Raw genomic sequence first — 26,744 nt, 5'->3', positions numbered from 1 at the left:
GGCTTAGGTCATGATCTCAGGGTCCTGGGATCGAGCCCCGCATCGGGCTCTCTGCTCTGTGGGGAGCCTGCTTCCCTCTCTCTCTGCCTGCCTCTCTTCCTACTTGTGACCTCTCTTTCTGTCAAATTAAAAAAAAAAAACAAAAAAAACAAAAGGGCATAGTGTGAGCCACTGACAGTTTGCCCTCTTGCTCAATATTTTTACTGAGATTATTTTTTTCCCAGGTCCATTTTTATACTTAAAATTTTATGACCAAGAATTGTTCCATTTATTACGAATTTTTATGGTGAACAGTTTGTGCTGTTTTGAGTTTTTAAAAGTATCATTTCTACTAGTAATAGTCCTTATTGATTGAATAAAATAAAATAATCTGTATTTCTTCCTTGGTCAATTTTGTCTAGAATGGTGAGCAATTTCTCTTAGATAGTTTAAGGTTTTTCTGGTGTGTATGATTAGTCTATTTTATTATGAACCTTTTATACATATTTGCTCACTCTGTGTACCTTGTATTAACTGACAACATCCTTAATTTTTCTGTTACCAATAAGAGCGTTTGACTATGGAAAATTCCCACAGACTTCTGTATGTTCCAAATCACCTCTCTACAGAATTTTTTTTTTAATTTTTAAAAAGTTTATTTATTTATTTAAGCAATCTCTACACCTGTTGTGGGGCTCAAACTCACAACCCTGAAATCAGAAGTCGCATGTTCTTCCAACTGAGGCAGCCAAGTGCTTCCAGAATTCTTTTTAAACGGCGTGGTACCTTCCTTCAAATACTAAGGTTCAGTGTTCAAACTGTTGCTCCCTATACTTGACTTCTAGCATCTGAAGGAAACTCCTTAAGTCATATCTTAGCTCTCAAGCTCAATGACTGCTCTTTGGTACTTTAGGTATTTGACCCCTTGTCTTTCTACTATTCCTGACCCTTCCACTCCATCCTTCTTTGCTCCCCTGACCATGCCAGGCTTTCAAACTTCAGGAGCTCCCAGTTAACCATAGGATAAACCTGAGGCTTACAAGTCTCCTTTTATCTGGTCCTTGCTTATTTCTCTAGCTTATGGTTTCAACAAAACCTACTTTCCATTTTTAACTTGAACAAGATGTGCCTTCTAGTAGTTTCCTACACATATCATGCTACCAAAATGCTTGGGCAACTTCAGTCTATCTCCTTTTCCTGAATGGTTCTTTTACATTCTCTGCCTCCCTCTGGGTACCTCATCCTTTAAACTACAATCCAGGCTCCCAAACCCCAGCCCACCCCCACTGGGATGGTAGAGGTGGCTCTCCACTCTGCTTCCACATTATCCTCTACATGCCTCTAACCACGCACTCAATACACAGTCCTTCAGTGATCAGATCTCAGTACTGTTGGTATCTTCAGTGCCAAGCACTGTGCCTGGCAGGCAGGTGACATCCAGTAAATGTTTTATAAGTCATCAAAGGCTTTGTTTAATAACTCTAGCAAACATTTCACTCAAGTTCATTGCCAAGAGATAGATCTTTTATGAACTCATGATCAATAAGCTGTGAGAATAATTATTACCATGTTTAAAGTGTCCTGAATAACTAATGATTTATCTTTTTAAAATTTGAAAAGTAACTTCAGCATTGTATCACTTTTTTTTAAGAAGTAATTTTTTAAAAAGATTTTATTTATTTATTTGACAGAGAGAGAGAGAGAGATCACAAATAGGCAAAGAGGCAGGCAGAGAGAGGGCTGAGCAGAGAGCCCGCTGAGCAGAAAGCCTGATGTGGGGCTTGATCCCAGGACCCTGAGACCATGACCCAAGCCAAAGGCAGAGGCTTAAACCACTGAGCCATCCAGGCGCCCCTGGATCACTTTTACATACAGGCTATGCGAAAATAATTTTCTTCTAATTGTTATTACAGGATGACCAAAACATTTGTTCAGGTATGTCACTGAACTTTATAGTATGGAGAGTGAAATTTGATGTATGTAAATAAAAACACATCATTTAGGAGGTTGGTGAATCCCAGGAAAGAAGGCACACTGTGAAAAGAGAATCTCACTGCACTACAAACGTATTTTAAAAATCTCACTGAGAGGGGAATGGGGAACAGTTGACCTATGTAACTCTGGAAATGAACGGAGTCCCATAAGACTAAAGGTAAAAGGAACTCTAATGGCTGCAGTTGTTTCCCGTGGCCATACAGGTTAAGCATTTTGATGCTGCTGTCCATGTGAACAATTAAGCAAATGCTGGTGGTTTCCCACTGTTGGTGTGGGAATTTCCTAGTGGTGGTGGGGGGGGCGCTAGAATGATCCATGTGTTCATGAATCAGAGTTGGAGATATCAGGGTAAACTTTATTTAATGTAATACAGATGGCTATATGTAGAAACACTTGTAGATACATGTACATAATGGGTTAATACACACACACATATTTCCTTGCTCAGTCAGCTGAGACGGCCTACAAGAAATGATACACTAGCAGCCATGAGCACATCCCGTGCCGTATCTTGGTTCTGATACCATTCTTTAATGAAAGGAATCAAGGACCCCGGGAGAAATGGCTGATTCCAGGACTAGAACAAGAAATACATAGGATATGCCTCGAACCCCTTGCAGTGTCAGAAAGTAACTGGGGTATGTCAGCCACAGGGGTGTAGCAGCCAACTGAAAGAGCTTCCAGTGGTTGAAGGTGGAACAATTCAAGCAGCAAAATGAAGTATTGGATCATAATCCAAAGTACAAAATAAATAACCATGGATCTGTGTTGTTATAAATAAATGACTGAATAAGTTAATAAATGGAGAGGAGATAAATCTCGGCAGAATAATTTCAAATAAATTATGCAGAGACTCCATCCTAAAGGAATGTAACTCTTCTCTCCTTAAGTGCAGGCTGTGCAAAGAGTAAAGTGTGGAAAGGGGGAAAAATTACATTACAGTAGAGAAACCTGACAAACGTTACCTCAGCCAGATGATCAAGGTCAATGCCAAGAGTCCTAAGTCACATAGTACATACCCTTGGTATGAAGTCATAAAAATGACGTGACCTCTGTGATCTTTCTCTTCCAACCATAACCTTAATCTAATCTAATTATGATGAGAACATCAGGTAAATTCTGGTAGAGTCGAATTCTATGATATTCCTAATTAGTACTCCTCAAAACTGCCAAGTTCCTTAAAAACGAAGGAAGTCTGAGAACCTGTCACAGACAACAGGAGTCTGAATAGATACGGTAACTAAATAACTAAATGTAATATGGTATCCTGGATGGGATCCTGATACAGAAAAATAGATTTGAGGTAAAAACCAAGGCAATCTGAACAGATATTTTAAAATATATCAATTTTGGTTTATTAAGTACATACTAACATACCATGCTTATAATAGGGATAACAGCGTGCAGGGAGTAGGAGGGGTAATGGGAACTTTTTACTATTTGCTCAATTTTTTTGTGAATTTAAAACGGTTCTAAAAAAAACAGTTTAATAACAATAAAAAATGGAAAAAAAGCAATGATTAAAAAAAACACTCAGGTCAAAACAACTAAAACATTTTATAGTTAAAGTAATCCTTTTGTTCTAAAAATTATTTCCAAATAGAGTCAGGGTGGGAACAATTAGTTGTCCAAATTCCTATAAAGACTATAACAAAACAAGACAAAACACCTTCACTGATTAGAAGGAAAACTATAGTAAATTTACTGTGATTAGGCCCCAGGTTAAAAACAATAATTTCCTCTAATGGGATTTGTCAAAGTGTTCCTGTAGGTACTGATTTAATTTGATTCAGTACACATCTATTGAACACCTGCTCTATGAACGGCCCTTGGTTTGGGATTGGGTAGTGGGTAGAAAAGCCGACGAAGGGGTGCCTGGGTGGCTCAGTCAGTTAAGTGTCTGACTGGATTTCAGCTCAGGGCATGATCTCAGGGTCGTGGGATCGAGGCTCACATTGGGCTCCGCACTGCACACGGAACCTGCTTAAGATTCTCTCATTCTCTCTTTCCCTTTCCCTCTGCCCCTTTCTGCCATGCATTCTCTCTCTCTCTTTAAAACAAAAACAAAACGAAAAGCTGAGGAAGACATGGCTCTTGAAACCGAAGACGTTAGCATCCGGAAGAGCATAAAAACATGACATGAATACTCAAATACAAGGCATGAGGTACGTGGGAATGCAAAACAGAGGGAGAGCTCATTGCAAGAAAAGGCACAAGGCTGGACCAGTACAAGGCATTTATTTGCAAGAACTGCAGGTCAGTTTGGCTGGAGTATAAGTTGAGGCAATCATGAGCCCCCAGCGATGAAGAGGGTTGCAGGGCACTAGAATCCAGCAGGATTGGAGCCACACTGCAACAACACTAGTAATACCAGAACTGGAAAAATGGACAGAAGGGCAGAGAGGACCACAAGCGAGGAAGGGGAGCACTACAACAGCCCGGGCGGGGGGAAGGGGTCAGAACCATGGCTTTCCTGCGATAACGGAATGAAGAGGACACATAGTAAATGGCTTTCATTGTCCAGACAGCATTTTATAAGACTGTATGCAATTCCAGGCTATGCTGGGAGGAGATGGTCCTAATGGTTAAGACTGGGCCTCGCACGTACTGTTCTGAAGTAGGCGCAGACACCTGAGGGAAGATGCTGACACAAGAGGGTGCTGCTTCGGCTTGCTTGATCCGACACAAATCAACTTAGTTCTAGAAAGCTTCTGTTTTTTTTCCTGATTATAAAAATTGTAAATGCTCATCATAAAACTGGGGATCTACATAAAATAAAAACCACTCATAGTTGTATAATCCAGAGGTAATTATTTTCATAATTTTGGTCTATTTCCCTCCACCCATTATTTTTCTATGCATGAGGCATTGGGAAATAGTGCAGTTGGTTAGTTAGGGAAATAATCTTAGTTATGTACACTCTTATAGGTTTTACCTTATACTATAAATAGGAAACCAGCATTGCCCATAAAAAAGATGTTGTTTTGAGCATTAGGATCTATAGCCGTTTGTCTAAATAGCTGGGCTCCATTTCTGAGAAGCTCTTTTTATACACACTTCATGGCAATGAACTGTCTTGATATATATATGTATATATCAAGATTTTTATATATATATCCTGATTATTTTTTATATACATATATGTCAAGACAGTTCATATATATATGTATATTCAGGATACATATAATATCTAATAGCTATCTATATAATGGATAAATATATATAAAATATATATCTAAAAATATATAGCATAGTATGTAAAGGCTTATCTTAACAATAGAAAATAAAAAAAGATAAGAATATATATAAGAAGTCTTCCAACTCTAAAATATCCTATTCTAAAAGAAACACTTGTTTTATAATGAATTTTTTTTACTACAGTGCAATTTCTTAGATATAAAACTATCATGCCATCTCAGAACAGACTGCATACATTTTATAGTCACAAAAATGCATGTATTTACCAAACTGGAATAAATACATATATACGCACCCACACACTTGTATCAAGGCAGGTTGTATCTTGCCTTGTCTCTGAGTAGATCTCCTGTACCATTAATATTTTAAATGCTCTTTAGTGGACGATCATTCTAATCTGTCTAAAATTTACCAATTCTTCCAGAGCCATGTCAACTTTTGCTTCCATTATATGCATTCAGTGATAGTGCATTCATTATTTCTGGATGATAGTAAGAGATCCTCTGAATTGCTTTACCAGTGTCGAGCCTCTTCTTTTTATAGATCATCTTGTCATAGTGATTTCTCTCAAACATAGCACTGATCATGTCACTTCTCAGCCCAGGGGGGCCTTCTGTGGTTCTCAGCGGCCACATGGTTTCACTAGTCCAGACCACCCCCTCCCCACCCCCAGGCAACCAACATTCCTACCAAAGTCAACCTTCTGTGCCTTTACTTCAATTTCCCCTTGCCTGAGATTCTAATATTGTCCCACGTTCCCTCTATCTTGATGATGGTTATTTGTGAACATGTCTTTCTTCTGGATTGTGCCATAAACTCTAGAGAGCCAGGACTTGCAATTTCATTTCAGTGAAATTAAATATAAATCAAAGTCACTGAAGACCAACTCTATGCCAGACACCATGCAAGGTGTTAAGAGTAGAGAGAAAAATGAGACACAGTCTTCCCCCTCAGGGTTCTCAGATCCCAACAGGGAGATGACATATAATAAACACCCTGATTTGAGCACTACATGAAACTGTAGGAGGACACTCAAGATACAGGGCCCACACAGCAGAAGATACAGGCTCCCTCTGCGTAGCCTGGGCTGTAAGCAGGTGATTTCCGAAGGGGCAGGAGAGTGCCAGAGAGCAGAGGGGAAGTGCAGCATGGCCTGTCCCAACCAATTTTGGACAGGTGAGTATTTCTTTAGTGTGGGAAGAAACGGATGTGCCCCTAGCCATAGCAAGGTCAACACAAGCAATAGCTTGTAAAATATGACTGGGCTTCAAAACCAAATGTGATTGAACATCTCTCCCAAGGATGTTTTGATGATTCTATATAGTATATAGCATATATACATATACTAATATGTATATTAGTCTGAAGTTTCTGCATATAATCTTGTTTCTCTTCTACTAGGATATACACTTTTACGAGGCAGAATGCATGTGTGTGCCCTTGCTGATTGTCTCAAAGCCCTCAGTCTGGCGTAGAACACAGAGTGGAAGTTTTATCAATATTTAAAATCATAATCCAGCCCTCACCCTAGTAGTTGTAGGCTCAGGGCTTAAACGGAATTCAAAACATCTGTTAGAAAAATTATCCACTGCTGAGTCAAGATAAAAACTAAAAGGACCAGCACATTTTGCAGAAATGTTTTGGATTAGTGATTTTGCCTCTAGAACAATTTTATTTGCCGTTAAAAAAGCAATTTAATGCAATTTGTTTCAAATGTCATATTTTAGCGTATTTATGGTTGTCAATAACTGTGTAATCAATAGCAGAACAACAAGTATAAATTTTCAGCTATGATAATTGGATTCGCTTCTCAGAATTGCTTGTACATAATGACTGTTAATCAATGGATGACATTCCCTGCAGATAGGCCAGCCCTCTCTCTCCAATCTCTGCTGGACAGGACAGTAATCTGTGACCCAAAATGGCATCTTCTCTATAGGGAGTCAGTGTAGTGTGATGACTTTGGCTCAGTAGCGGAGCCAAAGAAATGGAAGTGAATGAAAAGAAAATTAGAACCATCCGTGTCACACTCTGTCAAATTTATACCAAATCAGAGCAAAGCACCTTGTGTTTGTTTGGGGGAGGAAGTAAGAAATGCATGTGAGTGTGATTGTCCGAATCTGTTTGTTTAAACTGGAGAAGCAATAGGGCAGAGGAATTCTCTCATAGGACCCTGTCCAATGAGGAAAAGAAAAAGAAAAAGTGAGACTAAATAAAGGAAAGAAAAGACGTAAAGGCTGTAGCATAACATAAGTGAATAATAAGGGAAATGTAGGTAGACATAAATTCAGGTATGAAATGGCAAACGAAGACTGCAAAGGAAAGGACAGAACGTGGTGGGGGGTGGTGTGGGAAAGTCACAGTCCACAGAGAAAAGGATCACATAAGAGAGACAATGAAGAAGAAAATAACAGGGATATATTTAAGTCAGACCCTCAGAAGGTTCTCTGCAGGATGACTGGATTCCGCAATCTTTCGCTGGTACGCTAACCCATACTCTCCCGCGAATTCCTCCCTTCGTGGTTGTGGGGGGGGGGGGAGCGGGGAGGGGAGGATGAAATACGTCTCCTGTTGTTAAATTTAACTCCTAAGTGTCATTGCCCATAATTCCACTCTTGCAGTTCTATGGGGACAGGGACAAGCCAACAGTCTGGCTGTCAATATCATTTTCCCAGGAGATGACAAGAACCATGGAAGTGTCACCAAAGGGAGAGTCAATCCCGCAAGAGTAGTTGGATAAATAAAGCACAGGCAGGAGGAGCCCTGCTGTGTATTCCAAGGGATGGTGTCCATGGAGAGAGGTAACTGTAGGGTTATGTTCTAACAAAAACTCAAGTCCATTGATCCTGCCAGAGACCCATAAATGATCCTCCATTTAATTCCTATTTCTTGTCCTCTCAGTTTGCAGACCTCACCCACCTCGACAGACATGTGAAAAGCAGCTCTCTTACATGAGTCTGGGTATGTCACTGACAGCCACCGTCCCATCGTGGGTCTCGCTCTCTCCATCTTCCTCCTCTTCATCGCTACTTTCCGACTCCTCACTGGAGGAGGAGTAATCAGTCACCTTCTTCAGTGGGCGGTTGGTTTCTTCGATCCGAAGTTCTCGTAATTCTTTGGCTAATGCCGTCAGATCCTAAAAAAGAGAAGTTCATTTGGCACGTATGAATTGTAGAGATGACCAAAGTCACATCTCTCAGTAACTCAGGGCTCCAGCTTAAGCAACAAGAAAAGAAAGCTCGAGATAGAACTGTTACAAACATAGTGGCTGCATGGAGCGAAGAAAACGATGTTTGTAGCGCAGAGAAACTAGAAAAAAAAGATGAAGTAAATTTAGACTTTGTTCAAAACCAATGGCTAGACTGAGACGGTTCACTTCTGAATATACATGCGTATATATGTGTATGTGCGCTCTGTGTGGACACATATATACAAACGTTGGGGTCTCATTTTATTTTGTGAAGGTGACGCTGGTCACCCTCAGAGTGAAGGGGAAAACACATGGACTGAGCAACTGTTCCCCGGGATTTTGGGACTCCTGCCCAAGCCACGGTCATGGCCTTTCCCCTCTTTGATTGCTACTGTACCAAAATCTAGCATCAGTCACAGAACAGAGCAATTCCCACGGTTCCAGCTACTACAATGGCTCACTTGATGTGTCATCGTTCCCTGGGGAGCAGAGGCACCACATCAAATAATGGCCCACCCCAAAGCCCCGTGCCGCTGAAATGTATAGCCCCAGAGCTGAGTTAATCAAAAGGACGACAATGGAACAAAAAAAAAAAAAAAAAAAAAAAAAAAGAATTCTCCTCGAATTCTCTTCCAGACGACAGGTGTTTCATTTTCTTTTGTTTAAAATCACAGTCACCTGGCAGAAACCCTCATGAGGAATACTGAAATGAATGTGCAAACACCAAAAGGCAAGAGACCATTTCTCAGGTTTCCATGAGTATGATGCAGTCTTCAGCCTTATGGGTGTGATGGTGTGGTATCTAATCACGAGACACATTGCAGGCAGTGGGGCTGGATCTCTGACTACCTTCGACTTCACATGCTTTCAGGGCAATGCAGAGGCGAGCACTGCAGAAGCGTAGCCGCTCTAATTCGCACTGCCCATGGCGCGTGGCATGCAAATGAGGAAAAAGCAATTGGACATCGGTCTTACCATTTCTCCCTATATTAGTGACCCATGTGGGAATCAGAGCATTCAGTGAGAGACAGGGCATTAGGGAGAAAGAAACTCATTGAAAGATACTAAATCCCACAGTTTTCTTATGACCATATTCTCTCTTTATTTCCATTCAGAAATGTATTTCTTTGTCCAATTCTCTTGAGGTCAGGTTAGAGTGATATGGGTGATCTAAATGGCATCTCCTAAACTAGCCTAATAGGTTAGAAGAAACACCGTGAGGAATGTGTATAGCTAAATTATAAATGTAATTTTGTTCCGGGGGAGATCACAGATCATCATGTTTCTTTATCATCCCCTCTGTGTCAGGCATTGCTATGTTGGTTAAGACTAGGAGAGGAAGTGGTTCGGGTGTTTCGTTTGGTCTAGAAATTTAGGAAGTTCAAGGTGGTAAAGGAAGGAGTCATTTCTTCTGATTTCATAATAAAATCAAAGGAAAGCAATCATGGCTTTTAAATTTGTTCTGAAGGGACTTGAAGCACTGGAAAAGGGAAGATTTTGAAAATTCAAATTGTGTGTTTTCCACCCAAAGAGGCTTGCTGGACGTTTTGCACAAATGCACACATGCATGGCCTCAATCTCAGTGGATATATGTACCCCATCTGTGAAAATGAAAATAGAATTGTATTAAAAAGACTCGAAGGTGTTTAAATATAATGTATACTGCTAAAGAGGAAAATCACCACATAGATAGAATTTTATGCAAGTGTATTTCTTGTTTCTTTAGCAATGGGCCAAAATAGGAAGAGGCAATATTCAGATTTCGGCTTTATATTCCGTATTTCCTCTGGACATTGCCAATGTTTATCTTTATCAAATTGAGAAGACAGTGAAGAGTATGTAATACTTGAACACGGGGGAAATACACTTTCGATATTTGTTAATGCTATGAATAGAAAAGGATATTATAATCATCCAAACCAGCAAAATAGTAAGAGATAAATTTATTTTGTGTTTTGTCTTCTATATTTTAGGAGCATTGTTAAGTCTCACCAAAGAATGTAAGGCATTTAAAATGTTACTTATCATTATAAAATGCATTTATTATAATTTAAAGAGAGAATATGGTTTAAGATAATTTATTTCTAATGTTAATATTCTGAGTAAAATATAATAATATTAGCTGTGATTTATTTATATTTATAATATATTTTCCCTATGGGTTCATTTTCCTCATCTCTGACATTTCAAAACAAGACAAAGGAGATTTAAAAAAAATCAAAACTCTTTAGCAATATGAAGCCAGTTCAAAGCCCATTGATTTCAAGAAACTCTCATTTGTGAAAATGACCTGATTTTTTTCTAAGAAAAGTTTAAAGTTCTGATTTGTTTTATAATTTCGCTTAAAATTAGGATAGTTTTTTTGGGGGGGGTGGTTCTACATTATTAAAGAGCTATCTTTCTTGAAACACTGAAAGTAATTGCAAATTCCTCTTAAGTTTACTTGGTAACAGCTTAGACGGTGAGACATATATGAGACTCCCAAGGTAACGATAATGAGTAACTCAAAGGTAATATCCCAGTTAAAGAAAATTAATCTCCCATTGCCAATGGTCTACATGCTTAGCTGCGGTTTTGTTCCTTATCCATCCTCTCTGGCAGAATTTATAATAGCAAAGTTATAAAATATAGACACAATCTAAAACTGACATCACTGGGTTCAGATCCATTTTCATACATTTTAGTTTCTGACAATACCAATTTTCTCCATATAATGAGTTTTTGTGGTAATTTATTGCTTGGCTGTCTCAAGCCTCGAGCTAAAAAGTATTTAAAAAAAAGAAAAAAGTGCTATTTAGCATGAAAATATTTGAGAAATGTATAGTATAACTAAAAAAGAAATACAGCAAAATGGTAAGATTTTTTTTTTTAAACATGGAGTAAACAAATATGAAGATAGGAGGCTCTTAGCCCGAGGCTTCTTTGCTATAACACTTCTTCGAATTAATTTGATTTGTTTTCATTAAAAAAACTCTTATTTAATATGACAATTATGCATACTTTACCTAAAAAGTTGCTCTTTTATGTCTCTTTTTAGAAACAATGTAGTTTATTTAGATTTTAGTTCAATATTTTGAGCTATTAAAATAAAAGTTAAAAATCTTTGAGCTGGTCTTTATGTACAAAAATAATTTATTTCCCTTTTAGGAAATCTTAAGAAATGACCTTGGGAAAGTTACTTGACTTCAGTATCCTCATCTGAGAAAAAATGGGTTTAGACCACTAGCTATTATTCAAGTTCTCTCCAATTTGTGGGTGTGCTGTGGAATTTTCCAGATTCTTATGTAGTACCAAAATAGTGCTAAAGCCAGTGTTTGCTTATGTATTTCATCTTCGTGTCATATGTTTAATCGTGTTAAAGTAAAAAGGATATTTATTTTCAATGATGATGTTAATCAAAGACTATATTGCACAGTCTTATAGTCCATTACAAAGGAGTGCCAAATTAATGGACACCCCCTCAGATGGATGTTCATGAAAAATCAAACCATTAGATTAACAGTAGCAAGCAACACTTTTTTCAGAGTTTTAAGGCTTTTCATTTCAATTCGGGGTTATCTAAATGGCCAATCAGTCACTATAGAAGGAAGTGATATCAAAACCTATGAATGGGGGCGCCTGGATGGCTCAGTGGGTTAAAGCCTGCCTTCGGCTCAGGTCATGATCCCAGGGTCCTGGGATCGAGCCCCGCATCGGGCTCTCTGCTCTGCAGAGAGCCTGCTTCCTCCTCTCTCTCTGCCTGCCTCCCTGCCTCCTTGTGATCTCTGTCTGTCAAATAAATAAATAAAATCTTAAAAAAAAAAACAACAAACCTATGAATGAAGATGGGAGAGAGGTTTATCGCAAGATTTCTCAACTGTGGCACTATTGATATTTGGGGCCAGATCACTCTCTACGATGGGCTGCTCTCCTGTACATGGGAGGATGTTTGGCAGCCCCTCTCTGCTCTACCCACAAGACACCAGCGGGCACTGCCTCCCCCCTCCAAGTTGTGACAACCAAAACTGTCCCCAGACTTTGCCAAATATCTCGCTAGGGGGGATGGGGAGAGGTGGGAAAAGGAGAAGAGGAATCATCCCTGGTCAAGAACAGGTAGAACCAAGTAATACTGTATTTTTTGTTGTTTAGATCAGTGACATTCAAGGGTATATAGGATTATCAGAATTACCTGGAGGGCTTTTTCCAACCACACATGGTTCCAGAGATTTCCGTGTATAGCTTACATCCCCTCAATTACTTATACTTCTGTTAGCCCCTGTGGTCTCTGTCCAGTGTATGAGAGTAAAACCAACAAAATAAGCCATTTTTAAAAGCCTAAAATATCCTGGGTTTACCAGATGAAATCCATTTCCCCATGACAGCCACCTTCAAGCTAATTTCTGTGCATATGAGATTCCCCTAGAGTTATGCACACACACAACCATTTTCCTAGCAGCCTTGGCACCAGAATATCATTCTCTTTCTTCAACAATTTGGGAGAAAATTGATACAAGTTGTGATAGTTGTGTTCTTCTGACTATACTATGAGGGGAAGGGCCAGGCTGTGTCAGAGAACAGTGAAAGTTATCTTTCTATGAATGCTGTCCACACACTGTCAACATGGAGAGTCTCACTTTTTTTAAGAGCAGCAATCCTTTACCTGAGAAATAACATTCCAAATTTGAGTAAGGTATCCTAATTTTGAAAAAGTGAGGCTCTTTGATAAAGATCAGATGCATAGAAAACTGTTTCTTTCACCTGCCAAAATGGCTCCATGTCTCCAGCCCAAACCATAGCATGAGGATGACCTCTTGGCTTTATACTTCATAGAATGCTCTCACACACGTGACCTTGAATGATCCTAATCAAACTTGTGATTGAGGCAGAGTGGGTGTCTTTCTCCCCATTGTAGACAGGAAGAAACTGGCCCGGAGAGATTGTATGAGACTGGTCCTGGCCAGTTACTTATTGGGGGAAGGGCTAGAATTTGAATTTGGTGACTCTAAAGCCAGTGCTTTTTCCATATTATTTCACAAAAATGGTGCTCAGCAGAATACAGCTGTAAAGCCATAATAGTATTCTTCAGATTCCATGCAGTTAGGACTCTTGGCAAGGCCTATCTCTTAAAAACAGCAACAACAATTATGCTGTGTTCATGCAGGTCTGACAAACAGCAGAAAGGCAGTCATCCTTCTCAGTAAGCTACCTAGGATTGACAAAGCCATATATTTTTCTAATGAAAAAATGTCTCCACAGATAAGGAAATAAAGTCACTTAACTCGCCAGGATTCATTAACTAAAGTTGATGTTGCTGCCGATGCTGTAGTTAATGTCCCACAAAATGAATCTAACAATACCCAGTAACTCCTTGTTCACAAATCACACACTATAAATTCGGAGTGTTTTAGCATGATGTCTCTCTTTGTTAGTCAAACCGTTACCACCACCCTCCCCCCGCCCCCGCCCCGCCCTGCACAGCTGAGTACAGGTGAAGGGCTAGGCTTTGCTACTGGAAGACGCTGGGATGAAAAACTATGAATAACACAGTGCTAATGCTTATCTTTAGCCAGACTGGAACACTGGAAAAGCAGCATTTTGCCTTAGAAGGAAGGTCCCTAGAAATTCCCATGAGTGTCTGAGGGCTTCAGGCTGGCTGTGGTCGAAGGGGCTTGCCTTCCAGCAGACCACACTCCAGAGGACCGAATTTTCAATCTCTGACCCACCTAGGCCACCTCTCTGAATGTCAACATCAGGAAATCGCTTTATATTTACATCTTGTGACAGTATGACCAAGAAAAGGTAATACTAACCTCATCTATTGCTTTCTTATAGCTCTGAAAGAGGAGGAACCCAATCCAGAGGAATCCACAGGTGAAGGAAAAGCCAGAAGAAAGGCAGCAGGTTAGACACACAATGGGAATTGTTAGTACACAACCACTAAATGCCAAAGAGCAGAGAGAACCTCAACCCTGAAGGGGGCAAATCCCCTTTGGGATTACTCTCGCTCTGCCCCCCAACTTTAATATGTACAAACCAGAGTAAACCAAAAAGTCCTCACATTTATTTCATGGAAAAGGTTCTCTGAAATTTTAAAGAAAGTAAGTGGATAGTCACTCATCCCAAATTAATTTCCAACTTTCAAATGTCAGCTTCTACGCTCTTATTTCTTTTGCCAAAGCTATTTGGGGTCTGTCATGTCTCAGCGAGGAAGCTACATTTCGAGTTGTCAGGCCCCTTGACAAACCATGCTTATCACATTTGGGTCCAGAAAAATACAGTCCTGAAGGCAGGAAGAACAGCAAAAATTACATTAATTCGTACAGAAAATAATGTGGGGAGAAGGCGGAGCAGACAATAGAAAGCCACAGAACTTTGCCCACCTCTCCATAACTACAGCTCCACATCTTTTTGTCAAAGCTGCTGAGTAGAAATTATGTAATGATAGGAGTTGTTTCTCCCCCTTTTTTATCTCTAAAGAAGCATTAAAGATCAGCAAAATGCCTAAAGGCAGATAAGTAATCCAAAATCTCTTCAGTTCTCTCCTGATCAGGTATGACTTCCTTCTGGATGCTTCTAGCATCCACACTTCTTCTTAATCTCAGTGAAGTTTTGTTTCATAGTCATGAGTGTATCCCCAACTACTTGATCCCACGGCTTCCCTGGCAACTTAAGAGAGTTCAAAAGCACTCACAGCTGGTCGACTAGGTCGGGTAATGTCTCTGGATTCTTCTGGCTTCACCTTGGAAGGCTCGTGGGGTAGCACAGGAGATCCTTCCGACTTACTGTTGGCTAGACAGAAAAACAGGGGCCAAGAAAATTAATGACCATCACAAAGTGTTGACTCCAGTCCCACATTCTGCGGTGAGTCACCCTTCAGGATGACTCAGGGGATACGTCATTCACTTAGGCAAATCCTCAGACGCATCTGTGAAAACTGTTCATGTTCGGGCAAATGCATTCAGGCTTGTGACCTGGAAGTCACTCTTAATCATAAGGAAAACCAGCAAGCACCACTGCCCCATCATTTACTGAGAACTAAACATGCGTCACACTCAATGCTAAATGCCTTCTACGTCAACTGCCTCGTAGGATTCTTGCTCCCACCCAACGTGTGGCACTCTTTTCCCATTTTACGGTTCAATACAGACTCTGAGAGATGGCATAGTAGCCTGAGGTCCTGCAGAAATTATGGGCAGAGCTGGGATTCTGTCTGGTTTGTCCAAGTCCTATTCTCAGTTATTACACTAAACCAAGCTTCTGTGTTAACATTCTATGCTAAATTTCTTCTTTTACCACTTACCCATTAGAATAGGTTATTTTGATGGCACAGAAACGTATTATATTTGATGGAATGGTTTTTAAATGGGAGGCAGGTGTTGTCTGGGTCCTTTAAGCAAGAAAGAATGGGGGGGGGGGACAGGAAGGAGAGTGTTGGTGACCAAGGGAAGAACCCCAGGACAGAGGTACAGAGCAAGCCGGTGGGGTGGGGGGGCTCCCCAAGCTCCAGAGTGAAGAGCATCTCTCCGATTATTTATAGGTAGAGAAAATCTATCTGGTATAGGACAGATTCTTTTGTTGTAAGGTCTTTCCTGGGCAGAAACACTCTAGGGAGACAACAGTGTTCTTTTTTTTTTTTTTTTTTTTTTTAAAGATTTTTATTTATTTGACAGACAGAGATCACAAGCAGGCAGAGAGAGAGGAGAAAGCAGGCTTCCCGCGGAGCGGAGAGCCCGATGTGGGCTCGATCCCAGGATTCTGGGATCACGACCTGAGCTGAAGGCAGAGGCTTTAACCCACTGAGCCACCCAGGCACCCCGACAACAGTGTTCTTAACCCTGAGGACTTAGAGGCCAAAGGAAAGATAAGAATTAAACCCAAACCAGATCAGAGAATAAAAATGATACCTATAACTTCAGTTTTCTTTAGTTTGCTATAAGGATATTAAGTGGCTTATGAACAGGAAAATGATAAGCCAATGGCAGTTTTCTAAACTAAGCAAATTTGTATTTGGATGAAAGCAACAAAAGTGCACGTGACTGTGGGCTGGGCCAGTGACGTGTGAAGAAGGCATACGGGAGCAGCCGAATTCCAGTCCAGAGACAAGAGCGTCGCACGCCAGGTTTCAGCCTTTTCAAAACGGAAGTGATTTTACTTATTTAAAGCCTTACAAAGATACTAGGGGACCAACTCTGGTTGTGTTGAATGAAGAGGCTAAGAAAAAAATAAAGGACGGGTGGTTTTTCTCAGGCAGAGTAATTTGTTAATATTTGTCAGATTGCACTTAAGAAAGTTCTCGTCTTTGTTGCTTGGAAGCAAAATTATCTTCTGAAGGAGGTTGTTCAGAAAGAGTCAATTTTGCACCAAGAAACAATGTGTTGTCATGTGTAATTAGCTGGCCATTCTGCTGTTTTCCACAAGCTTCTTCATTAATGAGAACTGCACAGTGATGAAAGACTTGAATTAATGGTCGGAGAGGCTCATTTTTTATTCCTCTTGAGTAGGAATAACCCGAAGAGTCAAATATACTTTTTAAGTCAAAGGGTTTACTTCTTCTCTAAAGTGCATATGGATTCTACATTAGTCTTTATAGAATTTCACTTGGAGAGATCCCTAGTATTACCAACTATATTTAGAATACCAAAGAGGGATGACTGGTGTAATGGATGGGAAAAGAGGATACTTGGAGGTACGTGAAACTGGAAACAGGCAACAAATGGAAATGGCAATTCAGGTGACTCATAAGTGATGATCTTTTCAAATAAGACCAATAATCTATGAGCTTCTTGGAAAACAACATCATCTGCAATGAGAAAAGATTTAATCCAAACTCTGATGTCACACACGGGACTGGGGATGGTGGTTCTCTCATCTAAGGAGACTGAGGTTAAGGGCAGTTAGAGGACTCTGCAGCATTGCACAGTGATGGCCCTGCCAGGATTGGGAGGGCACAGAAGTCTGGAAGTGAGCTGAGTCCATGCCCATTGCTCTCTGCCCGAGGCAGCGCTGTCAGGGAAAGGCAAGGGAAAGCTTACCTCGAACTCTGGTCCGTTCACTGGAACCCGCTTGCGATCCAGGCTGCGAGCCTCCCTGGGAGCTGGGCTGGGAGCTAGGGGTGCTGGAGCTGGAGGAACTGCCACTGCTGGTCCTCTGCAAGGGGCTCTCCAAGACGGGCTCAGTTCTGCGGAGGTCAGGGTTGCTGTACGGAAGGCAGAGCACTGTGACTACACCCTCCAGACCTCGCCATTCCTAGACACAAGCACAGTCCAGCCCCGCCCCAGGTACAGAGGAGCAGCCAGAGCCCTTGTGTCACTCTGCACGGAAAGGGTCACTGGGAATGACAATCATGTTGTTCTCTGTGGAGCTCCCAGCCTGATACTGCTGATGGGGTGAACTCCTGACCCAGCTCCTGGGTCATCACACTAAAGTATTAGCTCTGAAATGGTGCTCTTCAAAGGAGGCTTTCTTTTAAACCCTTATTCCCCTGTTCACTATAAAAACAAAACAAAACAACCAAACCTTGAAAAATAATAGAAGATTTTAAAAAGGGGGAAAAAAAAAAGCAAGCAACATATGCGATCTCTGACCCAAGAGAAATCCAGCTATATTTTACTATTTGGTGTAGTATCTTCTAGACTTTTCCCTTTTGTATATATGGAAGCATGCTATGCGTTCAGTTTTGCAGCTTGCTTTTTCCCCTTAACATTGCATTGGGAGCAGCTCCTGAGGCTTACAAAAACAATAATGGCTGCTTAATAGTCAGTACATGGATGAATTAGTTGAACCGTTCCTCTACAGCTGTATATTAAGGTACTTTCAGTACATTGGCCTGACACATGACACTGAAATGAGTATCTCTCCAGGCACACAAACACCCGTCCCTATCTCCTTCCCGGACCTGGAATTCTTGGGTGGAAAGACATGAACTGGGATGTGTGTGTTGCATAGGTTTGTATGTGAGCATGTAATGGTTTTACCAGTTTTTGCTGAAGTATAGGAAATGGTCCATCTTACTGAATTGCTAATCACACTTTATTATGAGCAGTTTGCTAATTTGTTTTTTAAAAAGTATCTTCTTTTAATGCTGTTTTAAAACATTACTTTTCGAAGAAGACATCCATTGGCCAACAGATACATGAAAAAGTGCTCCACATCCCTCGGCATCAGGGAGATACAAATCAAAACCACAGTGAGATACCACTTCACTCGTCAGAATGGCTAAAATTAACAAGTCAGGAAACAACAGATGTTGGCGATGATGCAGAGAAAGGGGAACCTTCCAATACTGTTGGTGGGAATGCAAGCTATTTTCCACTTTGGAAAACAGTATGGAGGTTCCTCAAAGTTGAAAATAGAGCTACCCTATGACCCAGCAATTGCACTACTGGGTATGTACCCTAAAGATACAAATGTAGTGATCTGAAGGGGCACGTGCACCCAAATGTTTATAGCAGCAATGTCCACAATAGCCAAACTATGGAAAGAACCTAGATGCCCATCAACAGAAGAATGGATAAAGAAGATGTGGTGTATGTATATATACGATGGAATACTATGCAGCCATCAAAAGAAAATGAAATCTTGCCATTTGCAATGACGTGGATAGAACTAGAGAGTATTATGCTGAGCGAAATAAGTCAATCAGAGAAAGATAATTATCATATGACCTCTCTGATATGAGGAATTTGAGAGGCAGGGCAGGGGGTTGTGGGGGGTAGGGAAGGAAAAAATTAAACAAGATGGAACTGGGGAGGGAGATAAACCATAAGAGGCTCTTAATTTCATGAAACAAACCAAGGGTTGGTGGGTGCGGGGAGGGTAGGGGTAGGGTGGCTGGGTGATGGATATTGGGGAGGGTATGTGCTTTGGTGAGTGCTGTGAAATGTGTAAGCCTGATGATTCACAGACCTGTACCCCTGGGGCAAATAATACATTATATGTTAATTTAAAAAAATAAACTAAAACAAGGAAAAAAACATTACTTTTGAGGGAGAATAATTTTATTCACATTTATTTACCATTTATAATTCTTTGTCTGTTAATTGCTTAATCAAGTTCTTTGCTTATGTGGTTAGTGGTATATTCGTACTTTTAAATTTCTTTCAAGAAGTCTTTATATACTTTGGCTCTTATCAAAGGGAGGCTTTTTAAAAAAATTTTTATTTTTTATTTTTTTATAAACATATATGTATTTTTATCCCCAGGGGTACAGGTCTGTGAATCGCCAGGTTTACACACTTCACAGCACTCACCATAGCACATACCCTCCCCAATGTCCATGACTCCACTGCCCCTCTCCCAACCCTCCCTCCTCCCAGCAACCCTCAGTTTGTTTTGTAAGATTAAGAGTCACTTATGGTTTGTCTCCCTCTCAATCCCATCTTGTTTCATTTATTCTTCTCCTACCTCCCTAACCCCCATCTTGCATCTCCATGTCCTCATATCAGGGCAATCATATGATAGTTGTCTTTCTCCGATTGACTTATTTCACTAAGCATGATACCCTCTAGTTCCATCCACGTCGTCGCAAATGGCAAGATTTCATTTCTTTTGATGGCTGCATAGTATTCCATTGTGTATATATACCACCTCTTCTTTATCCATTCATCTATTGATGGACATCTAGGTTCTTTCCATAGTTTGGCTTTGTAGACATTGCTGCTATAAACATTCGGGTGCACGTGCCCCTTCGGATCACTACGTTTGTATCTTTAGGGTAAATACCCAGTAGTGTGATTGCTGGGTCATAGGGCAATTCTATTTTCAACATTTTGAGGAACCTCCATGCTGTTTTCCAGAGTGGTTGCACCAGCTTGCATTCCCACCAACAGTGTAGGAGGGTTCCCCTTTCTCCGCATCCTCCCCAGCATCTGTCATTTCCTGACTTGTTAATTTTAGCCATTCTGACTGGTGTGAGGTGATATCTCATTGTGGTTTTGATTTGTATCTCCCTGATGCCGAGTGATGTGGAGCACTTTTTCATGTGTCTGTTGGCCAATCTGGATGTCTTCTTTGCAGAAATGTCTGTTCATGTCTTCTGCCCATTTCTTGATTGGATTATTTGTTCTTTGGGTGTTGAGTTTGCTAAGTTACTTATAGATTTTGGACACTAGCTAAGGGAGGTGTGTTTTAAAGAATTATTATTATTATTATTATCTTGAAGCGCTAATTCAAGAACAATACTAGTAGTCCCCACTTGTGATGAGCCCTTACTGTTATTATTCACTTTCATAGCTTAACTGCCCAAATGGTAATTATTTATTTGCTCATTCAGTTGGTCATACCCAGCACTGGGTCAGGCATCTGAGAGACAATGATGAACAAGATACAGCCCTTGCCCTCTGCCAGCGTGCCGGGCACGCCCAGCCAATTTCATCCCTGCTCTGCCTGCTGAGAGCCCGGGACAGTAAGCAAGGGCCACTGGGGCTACTCTTGGTGGTCGTGGAAGCTGTACTAGGGCAGCAGTGGGAAACAACTGCTCAGGTTTTTATGATTTTGTTATAAAAATAAGCAGTCTCCTCATTCAAAGTTTCCAGAAAGGTCTTTTTAATTTATAACTCCTAGGCCTTTTCATTTTTCCTTTAGATTTTCACAATGCTGGGCCTAAATGGTAATTTAGTGAGACCTGAAACTCAGAGCTCAAATCTGCTGCCAGCCACCTGTCTCGTGGATCCCTACGTGTTTCCAATGTCTTCGGTTCTCCAAACAGAACTGCACATCTTTGTTAACAGTCACCACAGTGTGAATGGAGACATGATTTTTAATGCAGGAAGTCCTGTTAAAATGTAATTTTACACTTTCATCTTGCTCCGCTCATTTCGACAATGTCAAGTGCACTCTGAACTGTGCTGGGTCGCCCACATTTCATGTATGAAAATGAAAATAATATGCTCTCTTCCCTTGAGACATTTGCATTTTAGTGTGCCAAAAATCTGGCCACAGAACAGCATCATTATAGTAGCAACTAGACCAAATAATTTTTTTCAAGAACACAAGATCCTTGCTTTTTGCTGAGGTATATGCCAAAAACATTTGGCCAAGTTACAAATTTTTTTTTTTTTTAAGATTTTATTTTTTTATTTGACAGAGAAAGAGAGAGAGAACAAGTACAAATAGGGGGAGCTGGAGAGAGAAAGAAGTAGACTCTGAGCAGGGAGCCTGATGTGGGGCTGGATCCCGGGACCCTGGGATCAGGTCCTGAGCTGAAGGCAGACATTTAACCGACTGAGACACCCAGGTGCCCTAAGTTATGAACATTTTTAAATATCGGGTTATTGGAAGACATAGCTGGTGGCCCTGAAAAACACATGTAAAAACAAAGATATCCCATAACTTACTAATTTTGATTGTATAAATGTAAACTTTATGGCAATATTTATCTTTTAAGTTCTTATGGTGAAGGAGTTGCTAAGTCAACCCAGCAGTATGACCAACTGCAGAAGAAGTAATTATCAAGTTTAAGGAAAATGTTTAAAATTCTCAATATTGTTATAGAACTCCTCTGCACAGTAATTATTTTTGTGAAAACTGCTATCATTTAATCGGCTTAAATAGATTTGGTTCCATACTGGAAACAGCTCTGATTTGGAGAACACCTAAAATGATAAATGTATAACACTTGCACAATTTTTGAATTCTCCTTAAATAAATAGTCTTATCGGGGCACCTGGGTGGCTCAGTGGGTTAAGCCTCTGCCTTTGGCTCAGGTCATGATCTCAGGGTCCAGGGATGGAGCCCTGCATCAGACTCTCTGCTCCGCGGGGAGCCTGCTTCCTCCGCTCTCTCTGCCTGCCTCTCTGCCTACTTGTGATCTCTCTCTTTCTGTCAAATAAATAAATAAAATCTTAAAAAAAAAAAAAGAAATAATCTTATCTCCTTTCATTCCCCAATAATAAATTCTTTCCCATGCTCTTCTCTTATTAAACAGTGGTAGTTTAATTAACTATTAATTAATTTATTTTATTTGATTAATTCTTTATTATTTTAATTATATAGAAATAAATTTTATTACTTTAATTTAATTAATTATATAGGAATAAAATTAATAAACTCCCCAAATAATTTTTTCTGAAAATTCTTTTTTTAATTAAGATTTTATTTATTTATTTGAGAGAGAATGAGTGAGAGAGAGCATGAGAGAGAAGGTCAGAGGGAGAAGCAGACTCCCCAAAGAGCTGGGAGCCCGATGCGGGACTCGATCCTGGAAGTCTGGGATCATGACCTGAGCCGAAGGCAGTCGCCCAACCAGTTGAGCCACCCAGGCACCCTTTTCTGAAAATTCTATTGCCAACCAACTGTATTGCAGATTGAGAGTGAGGGGCACACTATGGCTTCTTGGTAGTTGCTTCCAATTTATAGAATGGTAATGTAGTGTTTCTTGAATACAAAAACAAACAAACAAAAAAAACCCCACAAAAAACCCAGCTATGAGGAGAAGGGTAGCTGTGAGCTCTGAGATTTTTCCAGCTGTTTGTGTGAACACAGCACTCCTTCAATCCTTTAACCAACACCTTTCTATGAAGCGCCTACTTTGTGAGCCTCATTGGACCAGTATGAGGGATGGAGATAAGCACCGTCACAGGTACTTATTATGCAAGATAATTCTAGAGAAGGGAAACATGCGGTGGAGAGCACAGTGGATAAGACAAACCTCTGTATGCCGCATGTGAAAGGACCTGCAAGTATTGTCCGTGTTTGGGGAACAACGAATGTGGTCCAGGGTGGTCGAGGTGGGGTCACCATGGGGACAGGACTTGACTGGGCCTTGGAGTGGGGAGCAGGAAGTTTGGGGGAAGGAGCTGAGTGAGGACACGGGGGCTGGGGTCTTCCCAGGGCTCACCGGTATGGGGAGGACACCAGCACCGTGAGGGAAGAGTAGAGATGAGCACCACATCTGTGTCAGGTTTCCTGGGAAGACTGGCTCATCGGAAGGGGCGGACAGTTGAGGCCACAGTGCCTGTAAGGCTGGGCAGAGCACACAGACCTCCCAGGGCAGGCTTCCATCTGACCGGCTTGGGGAGGGAGGCAGGCTGACCAGATGGGAGGCCGCCACCGTCCTGATGACAAGGCCTGGGACACGGTTGTCAAGGAAGGGCAAGGGGACTGGCAGAAGCAGCTGGGACGTGCACACGTCTTCGATGGGACTCAGAGTCTCTTTCTGTGTGAAATTAATTGGATCCCATGGGCATTAAATCCCTGACCTGGGCCTCATTAGTACGGGTCCTCCTCGCTGGAGCTCACCAGCATGGGTGCTGGTCTTAATAGGCTGCTGTTTTTGCTGCTGGAGACTGAAAAAACTATTTCATTTCTACATAATGCCACGTAGAAATCGGGAAAATTTAAAATGCTTTTTCTACCTTATTAATTTTTGGGGGGTGAAATATAAGTATTTTGAGAAAATGTCATACCATTCATATTATTCTTTTCCTTATTGTGTAGTATTATGGTCTGGTCTTGGGGCCATGGGGTCTGAGATTTAGAGGGAATTTCAGAAGGATTCTATGAAAGAACAGGTTTCCTTTGGTCATATATTAACTGCAACTACTCAGATCCAAATGTGAAAAAACTTGAAAACATTCATATATATTTCTTTAAATGCTAACTTTTAGTCTGAACTTTTAGTTCAGACATTTGCCATCCCACAGACAATGCTGTTTGCTCTATAAAACACAGAGTAAAGTGAAAATGTGGCAATTATTCCATTTACTTAAATCATATAAAAAGTCAAAACAGAAAATTAGGATTACAAAGTGATTTTTTGGCCCAAATACTTGGGCCAAGTCTATAATTAACTGGCTGACTGCCAAAATTCACTCTACTTTGTTCTTTGATGACACAGCCAATGAGACCAAATGAGCCATGGGAAGAGAGGTTTGGGATGGGACAGAGAATTATTTTTTGAAATTAAGCATTTAGTCATCGGGTTTTGACTGGGTGTTTCTGGCTTAATTTAAATCTTTTCATTTTCTGAATATACTTGTTTGATCAAATTTTAATTTGCTTTAAAGGAACACATGAATCAAAGTTAAATATTAAAGTACATGGAATTTTTTAAAACAATATTTTAAAAAATGAACAAGTCAAATCTTGACTTGGACTCAGATGATCACTTTGACAACATAAGGCAGCGGGGAGCCCAGATAGCAGGTAAGGCCCGCACAGCAATGTGCGCATGCGTGAGAAGGAAGCTGGGGGTCCTGGGGACTGACAGTGCTATCACAGAGACTGCAGCCACAGGGGACAGGAACTGTCACATGCATATAATGACGTGAGTACCAGCTCGAGCAGGAAAGTTTTGGGGATATAAATAGGTCCCAGGGGACGATAATTTTTCAAAGGTCGTCAGTATCACAGGAGGAGAATTGATAACTATGGGATGAAGAGGGGCTACTAACATAACCCCCAGATCGCTCAGTGGGAAAGGTGGAGGCAAGATGGTGTCTTGTCAGTCAGCCAATCAAGAGTCCTCCCTTCTCTGGGGACAGGAGGCAGCAATGCCAGCCGCATCTGTCGCTGAACAGGTAAGCACAGCATGGTTCAAACTGGAGGTTCAAATGGTGGCTCTATCACTTAGGAACCTTGTCACCTTAGGGCCAAAAGACAACCTGTGCTGGTCTCCGTCTCCCTTCTGTAAAATGGAGGTGACTACGGCTACTACCTCCCAGAGTCGTTGTATAGTTTACAGAAGTCACCATTGGAAATGCACATCGGACACTGCCTGACATTATCGTAAAGATGCTCCAGAAGTGTTTATTACAGAAACAAACAAACAATAAGCAACAAATCGCCCCAAACCAAGCAGAAGGCAGAGATGCACAGGGGTCACCCGGTAACACTTTCTTGGCCAACTAATACAACTAAAGTTGTATTGGCTGATACGTACCTATTTTAAAGCCTATTCTTTACACGGCTCCGTTCGATTTCGTGTAGTGTGTGAAGACAGGGGAAGAGTGACATAATTGCAAGTTTTTCTCTGGGAGAAGGAAGGCTTTTGAAAATAGCAAAGCTCTGCTTTTTGCCTCGAGTTACAGGTACATGCTTGCGCAAAGCCACTGAAACTCACCTCCGGAATCTTCCATTCAGGGGCCAAGGAATTTGTTGATTTAAACATACCATTTCCTCCATTCTCAGAAATTACCACATGCTCCGCAGTCACTACAGAATATACAACATCTTGCACAAAGTACCGGGAGTTCATCAGAACTTGAATTTAAGAGGCAAAAACCGAGCTTTGTAACCATTAGCCTCTGCTTTCTAGTCTTTCTTTTTCCTACTGGCTTAGCACAAAGTGGTTTAATTCTCACTCGTATCACAATATACCAAGAGAACTGCTCTCCTTGGTGGTTCTTCTCCAAGTGGGGACTCGGGGATCCAGGTTCCCTCCATATTCAGACACTGTTGCCTTAAACCTGCGATCCCTGAGTTGGCCACAGAAGAAGAGAGAGTCTCTACCTTCTTTTGCTTCCTTTAGATAAGTCATTTCACATATATACCCCAAAGCAAAATAAGAAAGCAAGGCAAGGAACAGAATTTTACCCCTAATAAGGCCTATAGTCCCAAAGAGTGGCAGGTATGGTATATCCTCTGACCTGGGGGCCCTGGACTCAGGTGGTCTTGGCTGAGTCACTGGTTCCCAAGGTCCCATGTGGCCCTTCACACAACAGGTCCTTCATATGCATTTGCTGAATTTAGCAAATGAAAAATAATAACAATAAAACACCCTGAATTTTTCCTTTATTACATGTGTGATTTTCCTTGGGATCCATTTTTACTTTGCCAATTTTCCACTCTCCGTTAAGGATGATTTCAGGGGCAGGGGCACCTGGGTGGCTCAGTGGTTTAAGCCTCTGCCTTCAGCTCAGGTCATGGTCTCAGGGTCCTGGGATCCAGCCCCGAATCGGGCTCTCTGCTCAGCGGGGAGCCTGCTTCCCACCCCTCTCTGCCTGCCTCTCTGCCTGCTTGTGATCTCGCTCTCTGTGTCAAATAAATAAATAAAATCTTTAAAAAAAAAAAAAGGATCATTACAAGGAAAAGAGCTGGGAGGATAAAAAGGAATACTGACCAACTCTAAGAAATACAGCTTATTCACATTGTAAAGGATTACTTAGTTCAAAGCAACCCCTTTTTATGGCTTTATAGATGGACAACAGCCTGAAAAATGGTACAAAAAGAACTATGAGATCTTCATCAAGAGCAGTAAAAACAGGAGAGTCTGCTTTATGGTGAAGCATGCCACCAATCACATCTCTGTTGTCTGTGCCTGTGTGTTTCCTTTACACACCGACTCAGGGCTTGGCCATGTGACTGAGGTTGCCAACGGGGCATCAGCAAAGATGATGCCAGCAAGGGCTTGAAAAGGGCTTGTTCACTGGGGCCTTCACTGAGGGGAGGTTGTCCTGAGTTCGGC

General features: G+C 41.0%; 1 protein-coding gene across 4 annotated transcripts in view; it reads right to left on the bottom strand.

Annotated features, from left to right (window-relative positions):
- TNIK (TRAF2 and NCK interacting kinase) overlaps positions 1 to 26,744 on the bottom strand; it is a 396,851-nt gene that overhangs the window by 31,627 nt on the left and 338,480 nt on the right. For 2 of the 4 annotated variants that reach the window (XM_046001979.1, XM_046001982.1), the window contains 4 exons: positions 17,374 to 17,537; positions 15,033 to 15,130; positions 14,152 to 14,175; positions 8,124 to 8,308 (listed from right to left, as the gene is read on the bottom strand). In XM_046001979.1, the coding sequence (XP_045857935.1) occupies positions 8,124 to 8,308; positions 14,152 to 14,175; positions 15,033 to 15,130; positions 17,374 to 17,537 (471 nt within the window). The remainder of the gene's footprint in view (positions 1 to 8,123; positions 8,309 to 14,151; positions 14,176 to 15,032; positions 15,131 to 17,373; positions 17,538 to 26,744) is intronic. The other 2 variants (XM_046001980.1, XM_046001983.1) reach the window with 1 other exon arrangement.

The sequence above is a fragment of the Meles meles genome, chromosome 4 (genome assembly GCF_922984935.1).
Source record: "Meles meles chromosome 4, mMelMel3.1 paternal haplotype, whole genome shotgun sequence".
Lineage (NCBI taxonomy): Eukaryota > Metazoa > Chordata > Mammalia > Carnivora > Mustelidae > Meles > Meles meles.
Note: the sequence above shows the minus strand (reverse complement) of the source record. Positions and strands in the feature narration are given on the sequence as shown.